The sequence below is a fragment of the Vanellus vanellus genome (assembly GCF_965231255.1).
Source record: "Vanellus vanellus genome assembly, contig: HAP1_SCAFFOLD_1357, whole genome shotgun sequence".
Lineage (NCBI taxonomy): Eukaryota > Metazoa > Chordata > Aves > Charadriiformes > Charadriidae > Vanellus > Vanellus vanellus.
In genome coordinates this window covers 1-21,706 of record NW_028127393.1, presented here as the reverse complement: position 1 = coordinate 21,706, position 21,706 = coordinate 1, and the positions used below count along the sequence as shown (strand labels likewise).

The 21,706-nt window shown below is 72.4% G+C and overlaps 2 protein-coding genes across 2 annotated transcripts; both read left to right on the top strand.

The window, feature by feature from the left end:
- Nucleotides 1-904: 904 nt before the first annotated feature.
- TMEM145 (transmembrane protein 145) lies at nucleotides 905-6,780 on the top strand (the record flags this gene model as incomplete). The annotated part of the gene is made up of 15 exons (XM_082501087.1): nucleotides 905-1,069; nucleotides 2,034-2,108; nucleotides 2,192-2,269; nucleotides 2,874-2,960; nucleotides 3,033-3,134; nucleotides 3,211-3,295; nucleotides 3,686-3,757; nucleotides 3,833-3,901; nucleotides 3,977-4,057; nucleotides 4,300-4,378; nucleotides 4,558-4,651; nucleotides 4,741-4,913; nucleotides 5,300-5,420; nucleotides 5,702-5,917; nucleotides 6,076-6,780. 15 exons carry the CDS (start codon nucleotides 905-907, stop codon nucleotides 6,274-6,276), a joined length of 1,698 nt encoding a protein of 565 aa, XP_082357213.1. The 3' UTR covers nucleotides 6,277-6,780.
- Nucleotides 6,781-7,838: 1,058 nt separating this feature from the next.
- On the top strand, nucleotides 7,839-21,691 carry MEGF8 (multiple EGF like domains 8; the record flags this gene model as incomplete). The annotated part of the gene is made up of 24 exons (XM_082501082.1): nucleotides 7,839-8,010; nucleotides 8,559-8,722; nucleotides 9,077-9,286; nucleotides 9,705-9,885; nucleotides 10,384-10,472; nucleotides 10,549-10,762; nucleotides 11,219-11,399; nucleotides 11,750-11,895; nucleotides 12,087-12,206; nucleotides 12,711-12,874; nucleotides 13,559-13,666; nucleotides 14,441-14,588; nucleotides 14,685-14,848; nucleotides 14,938-15,132; nucleotides 15,628-15,828; nucleotides 16,179-16,418; nucleotides 17,149-17,267; nucleotides 17,478-17,609; nucleotides 18,009-18,122; nucleotides 18,211-18,459; nucleotides 18,860-19,092; nucleotides 19,586-19,796; nucleotides 20,248-20,479; nucleotides 21,610-21,691. Coding segments are annotated over 24 exons (4,069 nt in total), but the record flags the coding sequence as incomplete, so codon positions are not given.
- Nucleotides 21,692-21,706: the final 15 nt, after the last annotated feature.

Below are 21,706 nucleotides of genomic sequence, written 5' to 3'. Positions count from 1 at the left end.
GGGGATGGGGGATTTGGGGATGGGGGGGCTTTGGGGACTCCTGCCCCCCGCTTTGGGGTCCTACCTTCCCGTCCCCGCGCCGGCTCCCGCCTCTTTGGCCACTTTCCCCTTTTTGGGGCCGAAAAGGGAAGTTTGGGGTATCGCTTCGCATCAGCGCTGCTCCCTCCGTGACGTGGGGTGCCCCCCCCCCCCCCCCGCCACCACCACGTGCTGCTCTCGCTTCCCCTCCCCCCCCCCCGGGTTTTGGTTCCCCGGGGGTTGGAGGGGGGGGCATGGGGCTATACTGGGCTGTACTGGGTTGTACTGGGTTATACCTGTGGGAGGGCACGGGGCTGCACAGTGCTGCCTGTGTTGTACTGGTTTGTACTGGGCTGTACTAGGTTACACTGGGCTATACTGGTTATACTGAACTGTATGGGGTAGACTGGGTTATCCTCGGAGAGTGCTGTGCTATAGAGGGCTGCCCACGTTAGACTCATTTATACTGGGTTATACTGGGCTATACTGGGCTGTACTGAGGTATACTGGGTTATACTGGACTATACTTGTTTATACTGGGATATACAGGGAGGAGGGCGCTGGGCTGCACAGGGCTGCCTGTGTTATACTGGTTTGTACTGGGCTATGCTGGGTTACACTGGGCTCTACTGGCTTATACCGGGAGGAGGGCACCGAGCGCTCTCGCTGCCGGTACTGGTGGGCGGGGCCTGCACCAGCGGGCGGGGCGCTGCCCATAGCCGGGGGCGGGGCCTGTACCGGGGCGGGGCCGCTGCCCCCGCCGACGCCCGTGGTGGTGAGCGGTGCCCGCGCCGGGCGGGCGGGGCCTGCTGCAGTGGGCGGGGCCGGCTGCGGTGGGCGGGGCGGCGGCGGGGCCGCGCCCGGGAGCGCGCAGGGTCCGCGGGCGATGGGGCTGCGGCGGCGGCGGGGGGGGGGGGGGGGCGGCGCGGGGGGGGCGCGGCCCGCGGGGGGGCCCCGGGGGGGGGTCCCGGCGCTGCTGCCGCTGCTGCTGCTGCTGCTGCCCGCGGGCGGCGGCGCCAAGTACGTGCGGGGCCGCATCAGCACCAAAGAGGTGAGCGGGGACCCCCCCGGGATGCGCCGGGACCCCCCCGGGATGAACGGCGGGACCCCCCCGGGATGCGCCGGGACCCCCCCGGGATGAACCGCGGGACCCCCCCGGGATGCGCCGGGACCCCCCCGGGATGAACCGCGACCCCCCCCCCCCCCCCCCCGCATCGGGACTCCCCTTTGCACTAGAACCCCCCCCGGGATGAACCGCGACCCCCCCTCTTTGCACCGCCCCCTCCCGGGATGCACCGGGCCCCCCCCACTCTGCACCCAGACCCCACTTACCACCGCGCCCCCCCCGGTTTTGCACCGGCCCCCCCATGTGCACCGCCCCCCCGTTTCTCGGGGGGGTCCTGGCAGGCTGCGGGGGGCGGGGGGGTCCCCGGGGGGAATCGGGGGGTCCGGGGGGGTCCAGGACCCCCCCCCTTCCCCCGGGCCCGCTCGGCCGTTGCCGTGGAAACCCGGAGCAGGGCCGTTGCCTTGACAACGGCGGGGATGGAGGGGGGGTCCTGGGGACGGGGGTGCCCCCCCAGCACACCCCCCCCCCCCGTGTCACACCCCCCCCGGGCCGGGACACGGTGTCGCCGTGGCCACGGCCGGATCGGGTGGCACCGGGACACGGAGGGGTCCCCTGGGGACGGGGGGGGCTGCGGAGGGTCTGGGGGGGGTCCCTGGGGTGCAGTGGGGGAGTCCGGAGCACCGGGGTCCCCTGAAGATGGGGGGGCCCGAGGGGGTCCCCGGGATGCCATGGGGGGGTCCTGGGGGGGAGGGGGGGTCTCCCGGGTGCGATGGGGGGGTCCGGGGGGGCGGAGGGGGCACCGGGGTCCCCTGGGGACCGGGGGGTCTGGGGTGGTCCCTGGGGGGGAGGGGGGTCTCCCGGACGGCGGCGTCCGCAGGCAGCGGGGGGGGTCCCGGGGATGGGGGTCCCGGGGATGTGCCCCCCCCCGACCCCCCCGCTGCCCCCCCAGGACTGGGTGTTCCTCACCCGCTTCTGTTTCCTCTCCGACTACGGCCGCCTCGACTTCCACTTCCGATACCCCGAGGTGAGCGGGGGGGGTCGTCGCCCCCCCCTCCCGGGCGCCGGGGTGTCCCCCCCCGCCCCGCTGACCCCCCCCGCCCCCCCCAGGCCAAGTGCTGCGAGAACATCCTCCTCTACTTCGACGACCCCTCGCAATGGCCCGCGGTGTACGGGAGGGGCGACAAGGTGGGGGGCGGGGGGGGTATTGGGGGCTGGGGGGGGTACATTGGGGGCGCGGGGCTGGGGGGGTTATTGGGGGCTGGGGGGGCCTGGAGGGGTTTTGGGGGGTCCAGGGGGGTTATTGGGGTCAGGGGGGGCTGGAGGGGTTATATTGGGGTCCGGGGGGGGGATCCAGGGGTGTATATTGGGGGCTGGGCGGGGGTATTGGGGGCTGGAGGGGATATTTGGGGCTGGGGGGTATATTGGGGTCCAGGGGAGATCCAGTGGGATACATTGGGGCCCGGGGGGGGGTTATTGGGGCCTTGGGGGGGCCTGGGGGGCTATACGAGGGTCTGGGGGGGGTTAATTGGCGTCCGAGGGGTATATTGGAGTCGGGGGGGGGCTGGAGGGGTTATATTGGGGTCTGGGGGGCTTATTGGGGTCCGGGGGGTTATTGGGGTCGGGGGGTGTTATGGGGGCGGAGGGCGTTATGGGGGTGTGGGGGCTGCGGCTCCATCGGGGTGCGGGAGGCCCGGGGGTGCCTCTCTGGGGGGGGGTCGATCGGTCGGGGTCCCCCGGGGGCCGTGGGGGGGTGTCCACGCCGCCCCCCCCGCCCCCCCGCCCCCCCCAGGACTGCGCAGCCAAAGAGTCGGTGATCCGCCCCGAGAACAATCAGGTCATCAATCTCACCACGCAGTACGCCTGGTCCGGCTGCCAGGTAGGGGGGCTCCGGGGGGCCCGGGGGCGGGGGGTGCCGGGGGGGTCCCAGGCCGCTCTGTCCCCCCCCCAGGTGCTGCTGGAGGACTCGGTGCGGTTCCTGAGCTGTTCCAGCGGCCGCAGTTTCCGCTCTGTCCGCGAGCGATGGTGGTACGTGGCCCTCAGCAAATGTGGGGTGAGTGACCCCCCCGCCCCCAAAATACCCCTCCCGCGCCGGGAAACAGCCCCCCCGACCCCCCCCGACCCCCCAGGGCGACGGGCTGGAGCTGGAGTACGAGATGGTTCTGACCAACGGGAAATCCTTCTGGACGCGGCACTTCTCCGCCGATGAGTTTGGTACGGCCTCAGCCGGGGGGGGGCGGGGGGGGAATGGGGGATAGAGGGGGTCAATGGGGGGGGAACGGGGGGATGCAGGGGGGGACGTGGGGGCCAACTGGGGGGGGACATGGGGGGCTGTGGGGGGTCAATGGGGGGCTGCAGGGGGGACACAGGGGATCAATCGGGGGGGACATGGGGGGGTCAGCGGAGGAGGGACATGGGGGCCTACGGGGGGATGGGGGGGTCAATGGGGGGCTGTGGGGGGGGACATGTGGGGGTCATTGGGGAGGTTGTGGGGAGGACATGGGGGATCAGTGGGAGGTGGGGCGGGTTGCAAGGGGGCATCTGTGGGGACCCCCAGTCGCTATCGGGGGGCTCATGCCCCCCCCCCCCCCCCCGCCCCCCCAGGCATCCTGGAGACGGACATCACCTTCCTCCTCATCTTCATCCTCATCTTCCTCATCTCCTGCTACTTCGGCTGTGAGTGGGGGGGCGGGAGGGGGGGTCCGTGCCGGGGGGGGTGTTGGGGCGCTGACCCCCCCCCGCCCCCCCCAGACCTGCTGAAGGGGCGGCAGCTGCTCCACACCACCTACAAGATGTTCATGGCGGCGGCCGGCGTGGAGGGTGAGGGGGGGCGGGGGGCCGGGGGGTCAGGGGGGTCAGGGGGGTCCCCACACTCACCCCCCCCTCCCCCCCCAGTGCTCAGCCTTCTCTTCTGCTGCGTCTACTGGGGCCAATACGCCTGCGACGGCGTCGGCAGCGGCAGCCTCAAGATCCTGGGTGGGTGACGGGGGGGGACACGGTCCGCGTGCGACACGGGGGGATGCGGTCCTCGTGCGACGGGGGGGGGGTTGACATGGTCCTTGTGGGACACAGGTTGGGGGGGGACACGCGGGTCCTCGTGTGACACGGGGGGACATGACATGTGGGTCCTCGTGTGACATGGAGGTGGGGGACACGCGGGTCCTCGTGTGACACGGGGGGCACACGCGTCCCCTGGTGCCATCTCTCCTCTCCCCCAGCCAAGCTGCTGTTCTCCGTCAGCTTCCTCATCTTCCTCCTCATGCTCATCCTCCTGGGAAAGGGCTTCACCGTCACCAGGTACGGGGGGGGGTGGCTGTGGGGCAGCCGGGGGACAGAGGGGACAGCTGTGGGGTGGCCATGAGGGCACAGGACCACCAGCTCAGAGCCCGCTGTGGCCGTGGGGCGGCCGTGGGGCTGCTATGGGGCCGATGTGTGTGTGTGCTCTCCCGTCCCCCACTGCCCCCCCCTCCCCCCAGGGGCCGCATCAGCCACGCGGGTTCCGTCCGTCTCTCCGTCTATATGACACTCTACAGCATCACCCACATCGTCCTCCTCACCTACGAGGCCGAGGTGAGACCCCCGCCCCCCCACCCCCCCGCCCCCCGGGCCCCCCCGGGCCCCCCCGACCCCGCTGACCCCGCGGTGCGATGGGGGGGCAGTTCTTCGACCCGGCGCAGGTGCTGTACACGTACGAGTCGCCGGCCGGCTACGGGCTCATCGGGCTGCAGGTCCTGGCGTACCTCTGGTTCTGCTCCGCCGTCCTCCTCACGCTCAAGCAGGTCCCCGAGAAGCAGCACTTCTACCTGCCCTTCTTCGCCGCGTACACGCTCTGGTGCGCCGCACGGGGGGCAGGCGTGCGGAGGGAGGGGGGCGCGGGGGTGGGGCGGGCACGGGGCTCGCACGGCTGCACGAGTGTGCAAAGGGGATGAGTCTGCCCCGGGGATGGGGTTTGCACGGGGCTGGCACAGCTGCGTAGGCGTGTAAAGGGATGGGGTGTGCACAGGGACGGGGGTTTGCACGGCTGGACGGGCGTGCGAAGGGGCGGGGGGGCACAGGGGCGGGGGGGCACAAGGATGGGGGTCGCACGGCTGCACGGGTGTGCCATGGCCGATGTTTGCCCGCGGCCGCGGGCCCGGCGAGCGTGCAAGGGGGGGGCTGTGGCCCGCAGGATGGTGACCGAAGCCCTCCCTGTGCCGTGTCCCCCCCCGCCCCCCCCAGGTTCTTCGCGGTGCCGGTGACGGCGCTCAGCGCCAACTTTGGCATTCCCAAATGGGCGCGGGAGAAGATCGTCAACGGGATCCAGTTGGGGACTCACCTCTACGCACACGCCGTCTTCCTGGTGAGGGGGGGCGCCCCCATGGCCCCCCGTCACCCCCCTGAACCCACCGACCCCCCCTGTACCTCCCCTTCACCCCCCCAACCCCCCCCTCGTCTTCCGGGGGGGGACCACCCTGAGACCCCTTTGCCCCCCACCCCGGGCCCCCCCAACCCCCCCATGCCACCCCTATGCCCCCCCTGCCCCCCCAACCCCCTCTGTGTGTTCCCCCCCCCGTCTCCCTGGTGAACTGGGGGGCCCCCCCAGGATGTGGGGACCCCCCCGACCCCCCCGGCCCCCCCCAGGTGATGACGCGCCCCTCGGCCGCCAACAAGAACTTCCCGTACCATGTCCGCACCTCCCAGATTGGCTCCGCCGAGGGGGGGGCCCGGGGGGGCGGCCCCCCCCCCAAATTCCCCCCCCGCCACGGCTACGGCAACGTCACCTTCATCAGCGACTCCGTCCCCAACTTCACCGAACTCTTCTCCATCCCCCCCCCGGGCCCCGGCGCGGACCCCACCGTGAGTAGGGGCACCCCAAAAACGGGGGGGCGGGGGGGGCAGGCAGGGGCCCCCCCAAACCATGTGGGACCCAGAAATGGGGGGGGGGCCCAAACCGCCGGGGGTGCGGCATGTGGAGGGGGTGTGTGTGCGCCCCCCAATGCCCTGTGCCCCCCCAGGCGCGGACACAGGAGATGCCGGCAGCGGAGCGGGGGCCACCCCCCGGGCGCCTGGTGACCACGACGGATTTGGGGGCCCCCCCGCCCCCCCAAAAGGCGCCCCCCGCCCCTCCCACTCAGCTCCAGGCGCCCCCCCCGCCCCCCCCCAACGGCTACACCGAGTACTTCAGCATGCAGACGGGGGGGGGGCGGCACCTCTAGCCCCCAAACGGGGGGGGTCCTGCCCCACAGGGACCCCAAGTATTGCCCCACGGGGACCCCAAAGTCCGCCCCACACAGACCCCAGATCTTTTTCTGTGGGGTCCCCAAATTCGGCCCCACAGACACCCCCAATCCTGCCCCACGGGACCCCCAGTCCTGCCCCACGGCACCCCAGGTATTGCCCCATGGCACCCCAAGTATTGCCCCACGGGACCCCAAATCCAGCCCTATGGCCGCCCCCAATCCTGTCCCATGGGGGTCCCCGAATTGCACCCCACTGGGACCCCGAATTCCACCCCAAAGGACCCCAAATCCCCCGTGGGGACCCCGCATCCCGCCCCATGGCACCCCAAGTATCGCCCCATGCGGACTCAGCCCCGGACCCCCCTCCAGCCCTGAAGAGCCCCGAAGAGCCCCCGGACCCATCCCCGCGCCCCTCTCCCGGCGCAGCGGGACCCCCCCCCACTTTCTGGAGAGACGAATTTTGCCAAAATAAAGCGATTTGTGGTGTTTCGGGGGTTGTGGAGTGACCGGTAGGGGGCGGGAAGGCCCCGGAGGCCGCGCCGGGCGGCGCCGCTCTGGCCGGTCATCTCGCTGGTGCGGCGGCGCGCTAGCCCCGCCCCCGCCTCTCTCTGCCCCGAGTGACGCAGCACTGGCCCCGCCTCTCGCTGCTCCGCTCCTCCGGCGTAGCCACGCCCCGCCGTTCCGGCGGCACGCTGGCCTCGCCCCCCGTGCGGCGCTCTGGCCACGCCCCTCGCTGCTCCGCGGCCGCTCTGGGCCGTTGTCTCGCTGCTCCGGGCCTGCGACTCCGCCTCCGCCCTGAGGAGCCGCCGCCAGCGGGTGAGGGGGGGGGAAAGTATGGGGGGGCTATAGGGGCGGTATAGGGGCTGGGGGGTCCCGTAGAGCCACCCAGAGCCCCGGCATCCCTCCGCCCCCCCCTTCAGACCCCGACAGAGGCCTATGGGACCCCCCAAACCCTGTGGAGTCTCTGAGGGGCTGAGAGGGGTCTCTTTGGGGTCTCTGAGGGGCTGAGAGGGGTCTCTTTGGGGTCTCTGAGGGGCTGAGAGGGGTCTCTTTACGGTCTCTGTGGGGCTGAGGGGGTCTCTTTGGGGCTGGGGGTGTCTCTGTGGGGTCTCTTTGGGGCTGGGGGTGTCTCTGTGGGGTCTCTGTGGGGCTGGGGGGGGTCTCTGTGGGGTCTCTGTGGGGCTGGGGGGGGTCTCTGTGGGGTCTCTGTGGGGCTGGGGGGGGTCTCTGTGGGGTCTCTGTGGGGCTGGGGGGGGTCTCTGTGGGGTCTCTGTGGGGCTGGGAGGCGTCTCCGTGGGGCTGAGGGGGGTCTCTGTGAGGCTGAGGGTCTCTGTGGGGTTGTGGGGTCCTTGTGGGGTCCCTGCGGGGCTGAGGGGGGGTCCGTGTGGGGCTGGGGGTCTCTGTAGGGCCGGGGCTCCCCATAAGTCCTCTGTGGGGCTGGAGGTTCTCGCGGGGGGTCCCTGCGGGTCGGGGCCCCCCACCAGCGCCTGCGGGCCCCCCCGTCTCAGCCCTCCCCGCAGGCGGTGTGGGGCTGCCCCATGGCGGCCCCCCCGGCGCTGCTGGCGCTGGCGCTGGCGCTGAGCGGGCTGCGCGGGGCCGGCGGGGGCGACTGCAAGGGCCAGCGGCGGGTGCTGCGGGGCCACCAGGGCTTCGTCACCGACGGCCCCGGCAACTACTCCGTCAACGGCAACTGCGAGTGGCTGGTGGAAGGTGAGGAGCTGGGGGACCCCGGGGGCGCCCCAACCCCCCCCCGGCATCCCTCACCCCCCCCCGGGGCTTCCCAGACCCCCTGCGCCCCCCCAGTATCCCTATAGGGTCCCCAGACTCCCTTGCCCCCCAGTATCCCTACAGCCCTCCCCCGAGCCCCCCCAGACCTCCTTGGTCCCCCCCCAATATCTCTATAGCCCCCCCAGACTCCCTTGGCCCCCCCCAATATTCCCATATCTCCCCCAAAGACCCCCGCGACACCCCTGAGGCCCCCCTCAGTCTCCCTCTAAGTCCCCCCCAGTATCCCGGGGACACCCCAAATCCTCCCGGTCCCCCCAGAGTCCCACTGCCCCCCCCACCCTCTGTCCCCGTGGTTTGGGGGGTGGGGGGCAGCATCGCATCCGTGCGGTTTGGGGGGCGAGGGGGCTGAGCTGGGCCTCCCATGGTTTGGGGCACCCCACATCCCCCGGGGGGAATCGGGCGCCGTGGGGCCATGCTGCCCCCCTGTGTCCCCAGGGTTTGCCCCCCCTCGACGCCCTGTGCCCCTCCAGCCCCCAGCCCGCGGCACCGGGTGCTGCTGACCTTCACCTTCATGGACACGGAGTGCACCTACGATTACCTCTTCGTCTACGACGGGGACTCCCCCCGCAGCCCCCTCCTCGCCAGCCTCAGCGGCAGCACCCTGCCCCCCCCCCTGGAGGCCACCTCGGGCAAGGTGGGGAGCTGGGGGTGCGGGGGGGGGCGGCTGGGGGGTGCAGGAGGAGACTATACGGTGGTTGTGGGGTGCAAAGGGTAGTTATAGGTATGGGGGGCCTCTGGGGGGTGCAGGGAGAGGCTGTGGGGCAGCTTTGGGGTGTGGGGGGAGGCTATAGGGTGGTCATGGGGTTTGGGGGGGCTGGGGGCAGCTATGGGGTGCAGGAGGGAGCAGAGTGTGTGTGTGGGGTAGCTGTGGTGTGCTGGGGGGTGCCGTGGGGCAGCTGTGGGGCACAGGGGGGAGCTGTGGGGCAGGCATGGGGTGCAGGGGGTGCTGTGGGGCAGGCGTGGGGCACCCTGACACCCTGCCCCCCAGATGCTGCTGCACCTCTTCAGCGACGCCAACTACAACCTGTTGGGGTTCAATGCCACCTTCCGCGTGTCCCTCTGCCCCCGCGGCTGCTCGGGCCGGGGGGGCTGCGACCCACAGGGGCTCTGCCACTGCCAGCCCGGCTGGGGGGGCCCCGACTGCGCCCAGCCCCACTGCGAGACCTACTGCCAGCCCCACGGCGGTGCCTGCAACCAGGTGGGGACCCCGAATCTATGGGGATGGGCACGAGGGACCCCCAAATACACAGGGCTGGGGGACCCAGAACCTGGGGGGATGGTGCTGGGGGATCCCTGAATTTGAGGGGCTACGGGACCCCCAAATCTGTGGGGATGTGGGACCTTGAACCTAGGGGCCTGGCTCTGGGGGACTCCTGAATCTGTGGGGCTGGAGGCCCCCTAAATCTGTGGGGATGGGGATATGGGACCCCTGAATCTGTGGGGCTGGGGGACCCCCACCCCCCCAGGGAGACCCCCAGCCGTGCTGGAGGTGGAGTTAGGGGACCCCCAGACCTCCTGTGCCCCCCCCAACCCCCGGGATGGGTTTGGGGCACCCCTAAGTTTTGGGGTGCCATGGGGGGAGCCCCGTCCCCCCCTGATGCCCCCCCCATCCCCAGGCCACGGGACGCTGCGAGTGCTGGCCGGGGGTGGTGGGGCGCGCGTGCGACCTGGCGCTGGGGGAGAACCGAGGGGGCGGCCGCTGGTACAACGTCAGCGAGGGGGACCCCCACTTTCCCCCCCGCACTGCCGCCGCCGGTGCCGTCCTGCCCCGCAGTGGGGGGCTCTACATCTTCGGGGGTGAGCGGGGGGGTGCAGGGTACTGGGGGGGGCTGTAGGGGGGGTGGGGGATACTGGGGAGGCTCTGGGGGGGGATATGGGGCCCTGGGGGGATCTAGAGGACTACAGGGGGGGATATGGTATCCGGGGGGGGCTGTAGAAGGCTAGAGGGGAGGATAAGGGATCTTGGGGGGGGTAAAGAGGGCTGTAGGGGGGAATAAGGCACCCTGGGGGGCGTACAGAGGGTTTTAGGGGGAGATGAGGGATCCTGGGGGGCTGTGGAGGGCTACAGGGGGGATATGGGGGTCTGGGGGGGGCTGCAGAGGGCGATGGGGGGGTTATGGACTATGGGGGGTGGTCCCGGGCTGGGGAAGCTGTCAGGGGCCGTGGGGAGGGCTGTGGGGCTGTGTAGGGGGAGGTGTGCGGGGGAGGGGGGGGGGGCTGTGGCGCAGGGGTGCGGCTGGAGGGTGTGTGGGGGCTGCAGAGGTGACCGGGGGGTGTCCCCCTGTTTCCCCCCAGGTCTGGACCTCAACAGGGCACTGGGCGACCTGGTGGTTTACAACTTCACCACCAACCGCTGGTCCCGGCTGGAGCTGACCCCCTCCCCGGTGCGTGTGTGTGTGTCCCCGTGTGTCCCCCCCAGGCCGGGGGTCCCCGTCCCCCCTCACTGACGCGTCCCCGCAGGCCCCCCGGCACTCGCACGTGGCCGTCTGCTGGCGCGAGGCGCTGGTGCTGAGCGGGGGCGAGCTGGCGGGGGGGGCGCTGGCCAACGACGTCTGGCTCTTCGACCCGCTGCGGGGGGGCTGGCGCGAGCTGCTCCCCCAGAACGGCACCCGGCCCCCCGGGCTGGCCGCGCACGCCGCCGCGCTGGTGGACGACTGGCTCTACGTCTTCGGAGGTGGGTGGTGCCGGGGGGCTGTGGGGCTGGGGACCCTATGGCCGGGGTGTCTGGGAGCTATGGGGCTGGGGTGCCTTTGGGGGGGCGGTGGGGCTGGGGTCCCCTATGTCTGGGGGGGCTCTGGGGTCTGTGGGGCTGGGTGTGGGGTTCTCCTGTCTGTAGGGTCTGTGGGTCAGCACGTGGGGTGCTGTGGGGCTGGGAGCCCTATGGCTGGGGGGCTGCGGTCACCTATTCCTGTGGGGTTGGGGGGGCTGTGGGGTCTGTGGCGCAGGATATGGGGGTCTCTCCTGTCTATAGGGTCTGTGGGTCAGCACGTGGGGTGCTGTGAGGCTGGGAGCCCTATGGCTGTGGGGTTGGGGGGCGTCTGTGGACCCCCATGACTCTGGGGTCTGTGGGGCTGGGGTGCCCCCTGTCCCTGGGGGGGTCGCGGGGGCCGTGACGGGGTGTCCCCCCCAGGGCGCACGGCCGAGGACACCTTCTCGTCGCAGCTGCTCCGCTGCCACCTGCCCTCGGGGCGCTGGGAGAGTGTCACCCCCTGGGGGGGGAAGCCCCCCGCTGCCGCCGGCCACTCCATGGTCTTCCACCCCCCCTCCCGCACCCTCCTCGTCTACGGGGGGCACCGGCCCTCCACCGCACGGTAGGGGTCGAGGGGGACAGTGGGGGGGGCTGGGGGCCATAGGGTGCTGTAGGGGGCCATGGGGGGCTATGGGGCACCGTGGGGGTAGCACAGGCGGCTGGGGGGGCACAGGGGGCCATGGGGCACTGCTGGGGGGCTCCAAGGGGACTTTGGGGGCCATGGGGGGCCTTGGGGGGCCATGGGGGGTCCTGGGGCAGGCCAGGGGGCACTGGGGTGGCTGGGGGGGGGTGTCCTAGGGATGCCTCTGCCCCACATCCCATCCAGCCCCACGTCCCCGTGTCCCATCCTGTCCCCACGTCCCCCATGATCCCTGGCACTGTCCCCCCGACACGGTCCCCGTGCCCCCCCAGGTTCAGCATGCGTGTGAACACCACCGACCTCTTCCACGTGGACCTGCGGCACTGGACGACGCTGCGCTCTCGGGACGGGGCCCGCGGCCCCCGCGAACGCGCCTTCCACACCGCCACCGTCATCGGCGACTACATGGTGGTCTACGGTGAGCACCGACCCCCCTGGACCCCCCTCAGAGCCCCTCGGGGGCGGTGGGGAGCCCCCAGACCTTCACGTCCCATCGCTGTGGTGGCAGGCAGTGAAGGGGGTCCCCACTGGCTGCCCCCCGGGAGGTCCCCGGCCCCCAAAGGTGGGGTCTGGTGGCCCCCCAAGAGCTGACCCCCCCCATCCCCGCAGGGGGGAACGTCCACATCCACTACCACGAGGAGAAGTGCTACGAGGACGAGATCTTCTTCTACCACCTCGGCTGCCACCAGTGGGTCCCCAGCGCCGAGCTGGCCCACGGGCTGCCCCACGGTGAGGGGGGCTGCCCCACGGCGGGGGGTGGTGGGGGGTGACGTGGGGCTGCCCCATGGCAGGGAAGGGGCGTGGGGCTGTCCCCTGGCAGGGGGGACAGCGGGGCAGGTCTGGTGTGGGGTACAGGGGACACGGGGGTGTTGGGGTCTGGGGGTCCCGGGATGCTGATGTGCCCCCAGGTTGGGGGTCCTGAGGGTCCTGGGGGGTCCCGGGATGCTGATGTGCCCCCAGGTTGGGGGTCCTGAGGGTCCTGGGGGGTCCCGGGATGCTGATGTGCCCCCAGGTTGGGGGTCCTGAGGGTCCTGGGGGGTCCCGGGATGCTGATGTGCCCCCAGGTTGGGGGTCCTGAGGGTCCTGGGGGGTCCCGGGATGCTGATGTGCCCCAAGACTGGGGGGTCTGAGGCGATCCTGGGGGGATTTTGGGGTCCCACGATGCTGACGTGCCTCTGGGTTGGGGGTCCCTGGGGGCTCTGGGGGTCCCTCCATGCTGCTGTGCCCCCCCAGACCAGGGCTCGCAGGGGTCCCCGGGGCAGGGCCGCTACGCCCACGTGGCAGCGGTGCTGCGGGGCAGTGTGCTGCTGGTGGCGGGGGGCTTCAGCGGGACCCCCCGGGGCGACCTCCTGGCCTACAAGGTGCCCGCCTTCGTCTTCCAAGTGCCTGCCCAGAACGTGAGTGTGTGCCCCCCCGGGTCCCTGCGCCCACCTGGGTGGTCCCTGGAGCCCTCCCCCACGCCCATCTGGGGGGTCCCTGGAGCTCCCCACCCCCCTCCCGGGGTCCCTGCGCCCATCTGGGAGGTCCCTGGAGCCCCTCCCCCCCCCCCCCCGGGGTCCCTGCACCCATCCAGGGGGTCCCTGCAGCCCCCCACCCCCCCAGGGTCCCTGTGCCCATCTGGAGGGTCCCTGCAGCCCCCCACCCCCCGGGGTCCCTGCACCCATCCAGGGGGTCCCTGCAGCCCCCCCACCCCCCCGGGGTCCCCGCGCCCATCTGGGGGGTCCCTGGAGCCCCTCCCCCCCCCCCGGGGTCCCTGCACCCATCTGGGGGGTCCCTGCAGCCCCCCAGCCCACCCTGGGGTCCCTGCACCCAGCGGGGGGGGGTGTGTCTCTGGAGCCCCCCGCCCAGCCCTGGGGACCCTGAGCCCATCCGGGGATGTCACAGGGTCCCCAGTCCATTTCTGGGGTCCCTGAGCCCATCTAGGGGGGGTCCCTGCAGCCCCCAGCCCACCCCCGGGGTCCCATCTCCAGCGTGGGAGGTCCGCGGGCCCCTCCATCCCCTCGCGGTGGGGTGCCTGGGGGCTGTGGAGCCGTGTCCCCCCGCCCAGTGCCGGGGGTCTCCATCCCGCTGTCCCCCCCCAGTACCACCTGGACTACTGCTCGCTCTACGCTGAGAGGGGAACGTGCACGAAGGACCCCCAGTGCACGTGGTGCCTCGGGGGGTGCCAGAGCCCTGCGCCCCCCAGCAACGTGAGGGGGGGCCGCACACTGGGGGCCCTGGGGAGATGGGGGGGTCATGGATAATGGGGTGCCCCGGGGAGATGGGGGGGTCACGGATAATGGGGTGCCCCGGGGAGATGGGGGGGTCACGGATAACAACGGGGTCCCCTGGGGAAAAGGTGGGGGGTCACAGATAATGGGGTGCCCCAGGAAGATGGGGGGGTCACGGATAATGGGGTCTCCTGAGGAAACGGGGGGGGTCATGGATAACAACGGGGTCCCCTGGGGAAAAGGTGGGGGGGGTCACAGATAACGGGGTGCCCTGGGGAGATGGGGGGGTCACGGATAATTGGGTCCCCTGGGGAAAAGGTGGGGGGGGTCACAGATAACGGGGTGCCCTGGGGAGATGGGAGGGTCACGGATAATGGGGTCTCCTGAGGAAACGGGGGGGGTCATGGATAACAACGGGGTCCCCTGGGGAAAAGGTGGGGGGTCACAGATAATGGGGTGCCCTGGGGAAAAGGTGGGGGGGGTCACAGATAACGGGGTGCCCCGGGGAGATGGAGGGGGTCATGGGTAATGGGTCCCCTGGGGAAGTTGGGGGTGTTATGGATAACGGGGGCCCCCGGGGAAATGGGGGGCAGCAGTGTTGGGGTCCCCCTGGTGGGTCAGCCGGGGGGGGTTGGTCCCCAGGCTCCATTTTGGGGGGTGGGGGTGCAGAATGGGACCGCGGGAGGTCTGTGCCCCTTGCGTAGCCCTGTTTGGGGGCGCGGGGGGTCCCTACCGGCCCGTGTCCCCCCCCAGTGCCCCAGCACCGGCTGCCTGGGTCTGGCCCGTCTGCTGGTGGACTGCGAGTCCTGCCTGGCCTTCGGGGGGGCCGGGACGGGCCCCCCCCGCGCCCCCGGCCCCTTCGGCTGGTGCGTGCAGAACGATACCTGCATGCCCGTGGCCGGTGAGTGGGGGTCCGCGCGGGGACAGGGGGCGCCGCGGAGGGAGCACAGCCCCTCTGACACCCCCCATCCATTTTGTGTGTGTGTGTGTGTCCCAGAGCAGAGCCGGTGCCGCGTGGGGCAGATCTCGGGGACCTACGGCTGGTGGGGTCCGCGCCCCGTCTTCGTCACCTCCCTGCCGCAGTGCCGCACCGATAACTTCCTGCCGGGTCTGCACCTCGTCACCTACCAACAGCCCCGCAACGACTCCCAGCCCGACAAGGTGGGTGCCCCTGCGCCCCCCCACTCCTCTGCGGGGTCCCCCGGCGTCAGGGGGGTCCCCAGTGGCATTCAGCCCCCCCCGCCCCCCAGGTCTCCATCGTGCGCAGCACCACCATCACGCTCAGCCCCAGCGGCGACACCGACGTCTCCCTCGTCTATCGGGGTTTCATCTACCCACTGCTGGGACCCCCCCCGGCCCCCGGCCCCGGGCCCAGCGTCTGGGCGCGCATCCAGCGCCTCTACGTCGTCGCCCGCCTCGGGCGGCACCCCAACTCCCCCGAGCTGGTAACGGGGGGACGGGGGGCGTCGGGGGTCCCCATTGTGGGAGTCGGGGGGTATTGGGGGCTGAGGGGGGGGGCATTGTGGCAGGAGGGGGGTATCGGGGTGCAAGGGCGGTCCAGTGGGGGATTGGGCTCCCCATAGTGGGAGGGGAGCGGTACTGGGGGGCAGAGAGGGTCCTGGGGGGGTTGGGGTTTCCCCCTTTGCAGGAGGAGGGGTTTAACGGGGTTTGGAGGGGAACCCAGGGAGAATATGGGGTCCCCTCTTTGAGGAGGAGGGGGTGTAATGGGGTTTGGGGTCCCCACTGTGGGAGGAGGGGGGTATTGGGGTGCCAGGGGGATCCAGGGGGGGATCGGGGTCCCCATAGTGGGAGCGGAGGGGTATTGGGATTTGGTGGGGAGCCCAGGGGGGATTTGGGGTCCCCTCCTTCAGGCAGAGGGGGGGTAACGGGGCTCGGGGCGATTTGGGGTCCCCCCCACATTTCGGGGTGCCCTTTCCCAGGAGGAGGTGGGGCGCTGGTGGGTGCAGCAGGAGCGGGAGACGCGTCCCCTGCAGCGCCCGCGGCCCGAGCGGCTCTTCGGGGCGCCCGAGCGGGGGAACAAGTACGCGGTGCAGGTGGAGGGGCACTTCAACAGCTCCGGCAGCGGGCAGAGCAGCGAGCTCACCCTCGTCTGGGACCGCACCGGCGTGCCGGGGGGCAGCGTGAGTGGGGGGCCGGGGGGGCCGTGGGGCGGGGTTGTGGGGCACAGAATCGGGGTGGGGGTCTCTGTGGGGTGGGGAATTAGGGTGGGGGCCCCTATGGGATGCAGGTGGGGGTCCCTATGGGGCACAGGTGGGGTGGGGAGTTTCTGTGGGGTGGGGGTCCCTGTGGGGTGCAGGTGGGGGTCCCAGTGGGGCACAGGTTGGGCTGGGGGTCCCTGTGGGGTGCAGAATCGGTGCGGGGGGTCCCCCGGGGTGGCCTGCAGGTCCCGATGCGGCTGTGGGTGCTGGCGGGGGCTCCCCCCGGGTGTACCCTCTCCGGGCCCCCCCCATCTCCCCCCCGTGCCCCCCAGGAGATCTCCTTCTTCTTCCTGGAGCCGTTCCGCGGCCCCCCCGGGCGCTGCCCCGCGTACCCCTCCTGCCTGGCCTGCCTGGCCGACCAGGGCTGCGGCTGGTGCCCCCCCAGCGCCGCCTGCCACGACCGCCTGCGCCCCCCGGAGGGGCCCTGCGGGGGGGACGGCCCCCGCCTGGTGCTCACCCCCTCCAGCTGCCCCCTCTGCGAGGACCACCGCGACTGCCAGGCCTGCGCCGCCGTGAGAGGGGGGGCCGGGGGGGCTGGGGGTGCAGGGGGGGATTGGGGGGGCCGGGAGGAGCTCGGGGGCGGGTGTGGGGGGTGCAGAGGGGGTGGGGAGTGGGACTGGGGGTGCAGAGGGGTTTGGGGAGAGGGATTGGGGTACCAGGGGGGATTGGGAAGGGGGTCTGGGGGGTGCAGAGGGGCTGGCGAGGGGGCTTGGGGGGCTGGGGGGGGTTGGGGACAGGTTTGGGGGTGCAGAGGGGTTTGAGGAGGGGGGTTGGGGGTGCAGGGGGGTTTGGGGAGGGGGCTTGGGAGGCCGGGGGGGTTTGGGGGTGCAGAGGGGTTTGGGGAGGGCGGTTGGGGGTGCGGAGGGGCTGGCGAGGGGGCTTGGGGGGCTGGGGGGGGTTGGGGACAGGTTTGGGGGTGCAGAGGGGTTTGGGGAGGGGGGTTGGGGGTGCAGGGGGGTTTGGGGAGGGGGCTTGGGAGGCCGGGGGGGTTTGGGGGTGCAGAGGGGTTTGGGGAGGGCGGTTGGGGGTGCGGAGGGGCTGGCGAGGGGGCTTGGGGGGCTGGGGGGGGTTGGGGACAGGTTTGGGGGTGCAGAGGGGTTTGGGGAGGGGGGTTGGGGGTGCAGGGGGGTTTGGGGAGAGGTTTGTGTGGGAACAGGTTTGGGGGTGCAGAGGGGCTTGGGGGGTGTTGGGGTGCAGTGGGGGTGTTTCGGGGTGCTCAGCCCCCCCTCCCCTCCCCCCCAGGACCCCTTCTGCGAGTGGCAGTTCCACAGCAGCAAAAAGGGCGACTTCGTCTGCAGCCGCCGCGGCCGGCAAGGGGGGGCGGTGCGGGACCCCCAGCACTGCCCCAGCCTCTGCAGCCAGTGAGCGCGGGGGGCTGGGGGGGTCGGGGGGGGGTGGGGTGGCTCCAGGGGGGTCCTGGGGGGGTCTGGGGCGGTCGGGGGGCTTGGGGGTCTGGCAAGCAGGGGCGGTGCGAGCCCCCCAGCCCCGCCCCAGCCTCTGCAGCCGGTGTTGGTGGGACAGGGGGTCGGGGGGTCCCGGGGTCCCTGCGGGCTGTGACGGTGCCCCCGCAGGCGGCGCTCCTGCTCCGAGTGCCTCTCCAACTCCAGCCAGTGCGCCTGGTGCCAGTCCACCCGCAGCTGCTTCTTCTTCGCCACGTACTTGGCCAAGTACCCCTACGGCGACTGCCGGGGCTGGTACGACAGGTGAGCGCGGGGGGCTGCGGGGGCACGGGGGGGTCCTGGGGTTCCTAGGGGGGTTCTGAGGGGAACGGGGGCATCCCAGAGGGGTCCTGGGGGTTCCTAGAGGGCCCTGGGGGGCAGAGAGGTGTGCTGGAGGGGTCCTGGAGGGGTCCTGGGGGGCAATAGGGGTGTCCTAGAGGGTCCTGGGGGTCCCGGGGACATTCTGGGGGTCCCGAGGAGCAGGGGGACGTCCCGGGGGCGCAGGTCATGGCTCGGAGAGTCCTGGGGGGCACAGGGGCAGCCTGGAGGTCCTGGGGGGGTCCTGGGGGTCTTGAAGGGGTCCGGGGGGTCCAAGGGACATCCTGGGGGGTCCTGGGGCCGTCCCGGGGGGCCGCAGGGGTGGTGACGCGGGGGGCCCCGCAGCGTGCACTCGGCGCCGCAGTGCCTGGACTGCTCCCGCTTCACCGCCTGCGGAGAGTGTCTGCGCAACCTGGAGTGCGGCTGGTGCGGGGACGCCGACAACCCCACGCTGGGACGGTGAGGGGGCGCGGGGGGGGCTGCGGGGGGCGGCCGGGGGGCCCGAGACGCGGAGGGGCGCCCCCTGAGCCCCCCCTCGTCCCCGCAGCTGCCTGGAGGGCGACTTCTCGGGGCTGCGGGGTTACCCCAACTGCTCGGTGGCGCTGGGGGGGCCGGGGGGGCTGCCCCCCGGGCGAGCGGCCGCCTGGTCCTACGGCGAGTGTCCCGACGTGGACGAGTGCCGCCTGGGCATGGCGACGTGCCACCCCTTCGCCCGCTGCCACAACACCCCCCAGGCCTTCGAGTGCCGCTGCCGCCGCGGCTACGCCGGGGACGGGACCACCCACTGCAACCGGACGTGAGCCGGGGACGGCGGGGGGCCGTGGGGACAGTGGGGGGGCCGTGGGGACACGGGGAGGCCGTGGGGACACCGGGGAGGGCACGAGGACACTGGGGGGGACATGGGGGAGCCATGGGGACAGTGGGGCGACACAGGGACACTGGGGGGGCATGGGGACTGTGGGTGGACAGGGACATCAGGGGGACACCGGGGGAAATGGGGACACTGGGGGGACACGGGGACCGTGGGTGGACGGTGACGCCAGTGGGACTTGGATGCTATGAGATGGGGATGGCGGGGGGACATGGGGACTGTGGACACCATCCCGCAGGATGGGGACGCTGGGGGGACGCGTGGGGACAGGGCGCTGCTGTGGGTGTCCCCACGTGTCCCCCACGTGTCCCCCACGTGCCCCCAGGTGCTACGACGACTGCGGCCACGGCTACTGCAGCGGAGCCCCCAACTACACCTGCGTCTGTCACCTGGGCTGGACCTCGCCGCCCGCCAACGCCACCGCCCGCGGGGACGGCCCTGGGGACACCCCCGGGGACAGCGCGGGGGACGCGGCTGCGCTCTGCTCCGTGGACTGCGGCTGTCACTTCCACAGCACCTGCGAGAGCGCCGGGCCCGGCCACTGCGACCGCTGCCAGGGTCAGTGTCCCCGCGTCCCCATCGCCTGTCCCCCCCAGCACATCCCCCCCGTGTCCCCACGCTGTGTCCCCACCACCTGTCCCCTGTGTCCCCACACCGCGTCACCCACGTCCCCATCGCCATCGCCTGTCGCCCGTGTCCCCACACTGCGTCACCTCTGTCCCCACGCCATGCCCCCTGCGTCCCCACAGCATGTCCTGCCGTGTCCCCTGTCTCTGCGTGGCGTGTCCGCATGCTGTGTCCCCCCGTGTCCCCATGCCACGTCCTCCCTATGCCCATGGTGTGTCCCTCTGTCCCCCCACTGTGTCCCCACATGTCCCCACACCACGTGACCATGTCCCTGTGCTGTGTCCTCCACACTGTGTCCCTTGTCTCCCCATGGCGTATCCCAATGCCATGTTCCCGTGTCCCCATAGCATGTCCCTGTGTCCCCGTGTCCCCACACCGCGTGCCCGTGTCCCCCCGTGTCCCCATGCCTGCTGTGTCCCCACAGACTGGACGCACGGGGACCGCTGCCAGCTGTGCCGCCCCGGCAGCTTCGGGGACGCCACGGGGCCGGGGGGCTGCCGGCAGTGCCAGTGCCATGGCCACGGCCAGCCCGAGCGGGGCCACTGCCACCCGGACACGGGCCACTGCTTCTGCACCCCCCCCACCGAGGGGCCCCACTGCGAGCGCTGCGCCCCTGGCTACTTCGGGGACCCCCGGTGAGGGGGGGATGGGACCCCCGTGCGAGCCCCCGCCCCGAGGCACTGGCCCCAGACCCCCCCCAGTAGCCCCAGACCCCCCTGGAGCGGCCCCTTGACCCCCCGCAAGCCCCTAGCCCTGAGGCACTGGCCCCAGACCCCCCCCATAGTAGCCCTTGACCCCCCAGTGAGCCCCCAGCCCCTCTGTAGTGGCCCCTGACCTCCGACCCCCCAGCGATCCCCCAGCCCTGAGTCACTAGCCCCAGACCCCCCCTATAGTGGTCCCTGACCCCCCTGCGAGCCCCCAGCCCCAATTGACTGGTCCCAGCCCCCCCATGCGAGCCCCCAGCATCCCCCATACAAGCCCTCAGCCCCAATTCACTGGCCCCAGACCCCCCCGCTAGCCCCTGACCCCTATATGAGCCCCCAGCCTCAATTCACTGGCCCCTGACCACCCCTCTTGTCCCCTCAGGGACGGCGGCACATGCTACCGGGAGTGCGGTGGCCGCTCGCTGGTGGCCAACCTCTCCTCGCCAGTGGCCCTGGGGTCGCGGCTGGCCGGGGGGGCCATGGCGGGCGGGGGGGGGCTCTCGTACTGCGTGTGGGTGCTCTCGGTGACGGGGGGGCTGGAGCCCTGCCCCCCCGGGGAGCCCTGCCCCCCCATCAGCCTCAGCCTGCAGCCGGGACCCCCCGCGCCCTGCACGGTGAGGGGGGACGGGGGGCTGGGGGGGTGCGGGGTGTGCTGTGAGGGGGGGCGGGGGGGGGCTGGGGGTCCTGGGGTGCATGGTAAGGGGGTGCTGGGGGGGCGGGGGGGATCTGGGAGTCGTGGGGTGCATGGTAAGGGGGTGCTGGGGGTGAGGGGGGGGGCTGGGGGTCCTGGAGTGCATGGTAAGGGGGTGCTGGGGGTGAGGGGGGGGGCTGGGGGTCCTGGAGTGCATGGTAAGGGGGTGCTGGGGGGCGGGGGGGGGCCGGGAGTCGTGGGGTGCATGGTAAGGGGGTGCTGGGGGGGTGGGGGGGGGGCTGGGGGGTCCTGGGGTGCATGGTAAGGGGTGCTGGGGGGGTGTGGGGGGGGCTGGGGGTCCTGGGGTGCATGGTAAGGGGGTGCTGGGGGGGCGGGGGGGGCCGGGAGTCGTGGGTGCATGGTAAGGGGGTGCTGGGGGGGGTGGGGGGGGGGCTGGGGGTCCTGGGGTGCATGGTAAGGGGGTGCTGGGGGGGCGGGGGGGATCTGGGAGTCGTGGGGTGCATGGTAAGGGGGTGCTGGGGGTGAGGGGGGGGGCTGGGGGTCCTGGAGTGCATGGTAAGGGGGTGCTGGGGGGGCGGGGGGGGGGCCGGGAGTCGTGGGGTGCATGGTAAGGGGGTGCTGGGGGGGCGTGGGGGGGGCTGGGGGTCCTGGGGTGCATGGTAAGGGGTGCTGGGGGGGTGTGGGGGGGGGCTGGGGGTCCTGGGGTGCATGGTAAGGGGGTGCTGGGGGGGTGCGGGGGGGGCTGGGGGTCCTGGGGTGCATGGTAAGGGGGTGCTGGGGGGGCTGGGGGTCCTGGGGTGCATGGTAAGGGGGTGCTGGGGGGGTGTGGGGGGGGCTGGGGGTCCTGGGGTGCATGGTAAGGGGGTGCTGGGGGGGCGCGGGGGGGGGCTGGGGGTCCTGGGGTGCACGGTGAGGGGGGCGGGGGGTCAGGAAGGGGTCCTGGGGTGCACGGGGGGTCAAGGGAGCAAAGAGGGGGGCTGGGGAGCTATAGGGTGCGCGGTGAGGGGGGTTGGGGGGGCACGGGGGGGTCCTGGGTGCAGACGGGGTGCCCCCCCCGCCGTGCCCCCCCCCCGAGCCCCCCGTGCCCCCCAGGGCAGCTTCGCCTACGCCTTCGACGGGGGTGCCCGCCTTCCTGGACAGCGGGGTGCTGGGGGGGGACCCGCCGCTGATGGGGGCCTTCCTGCTGGGG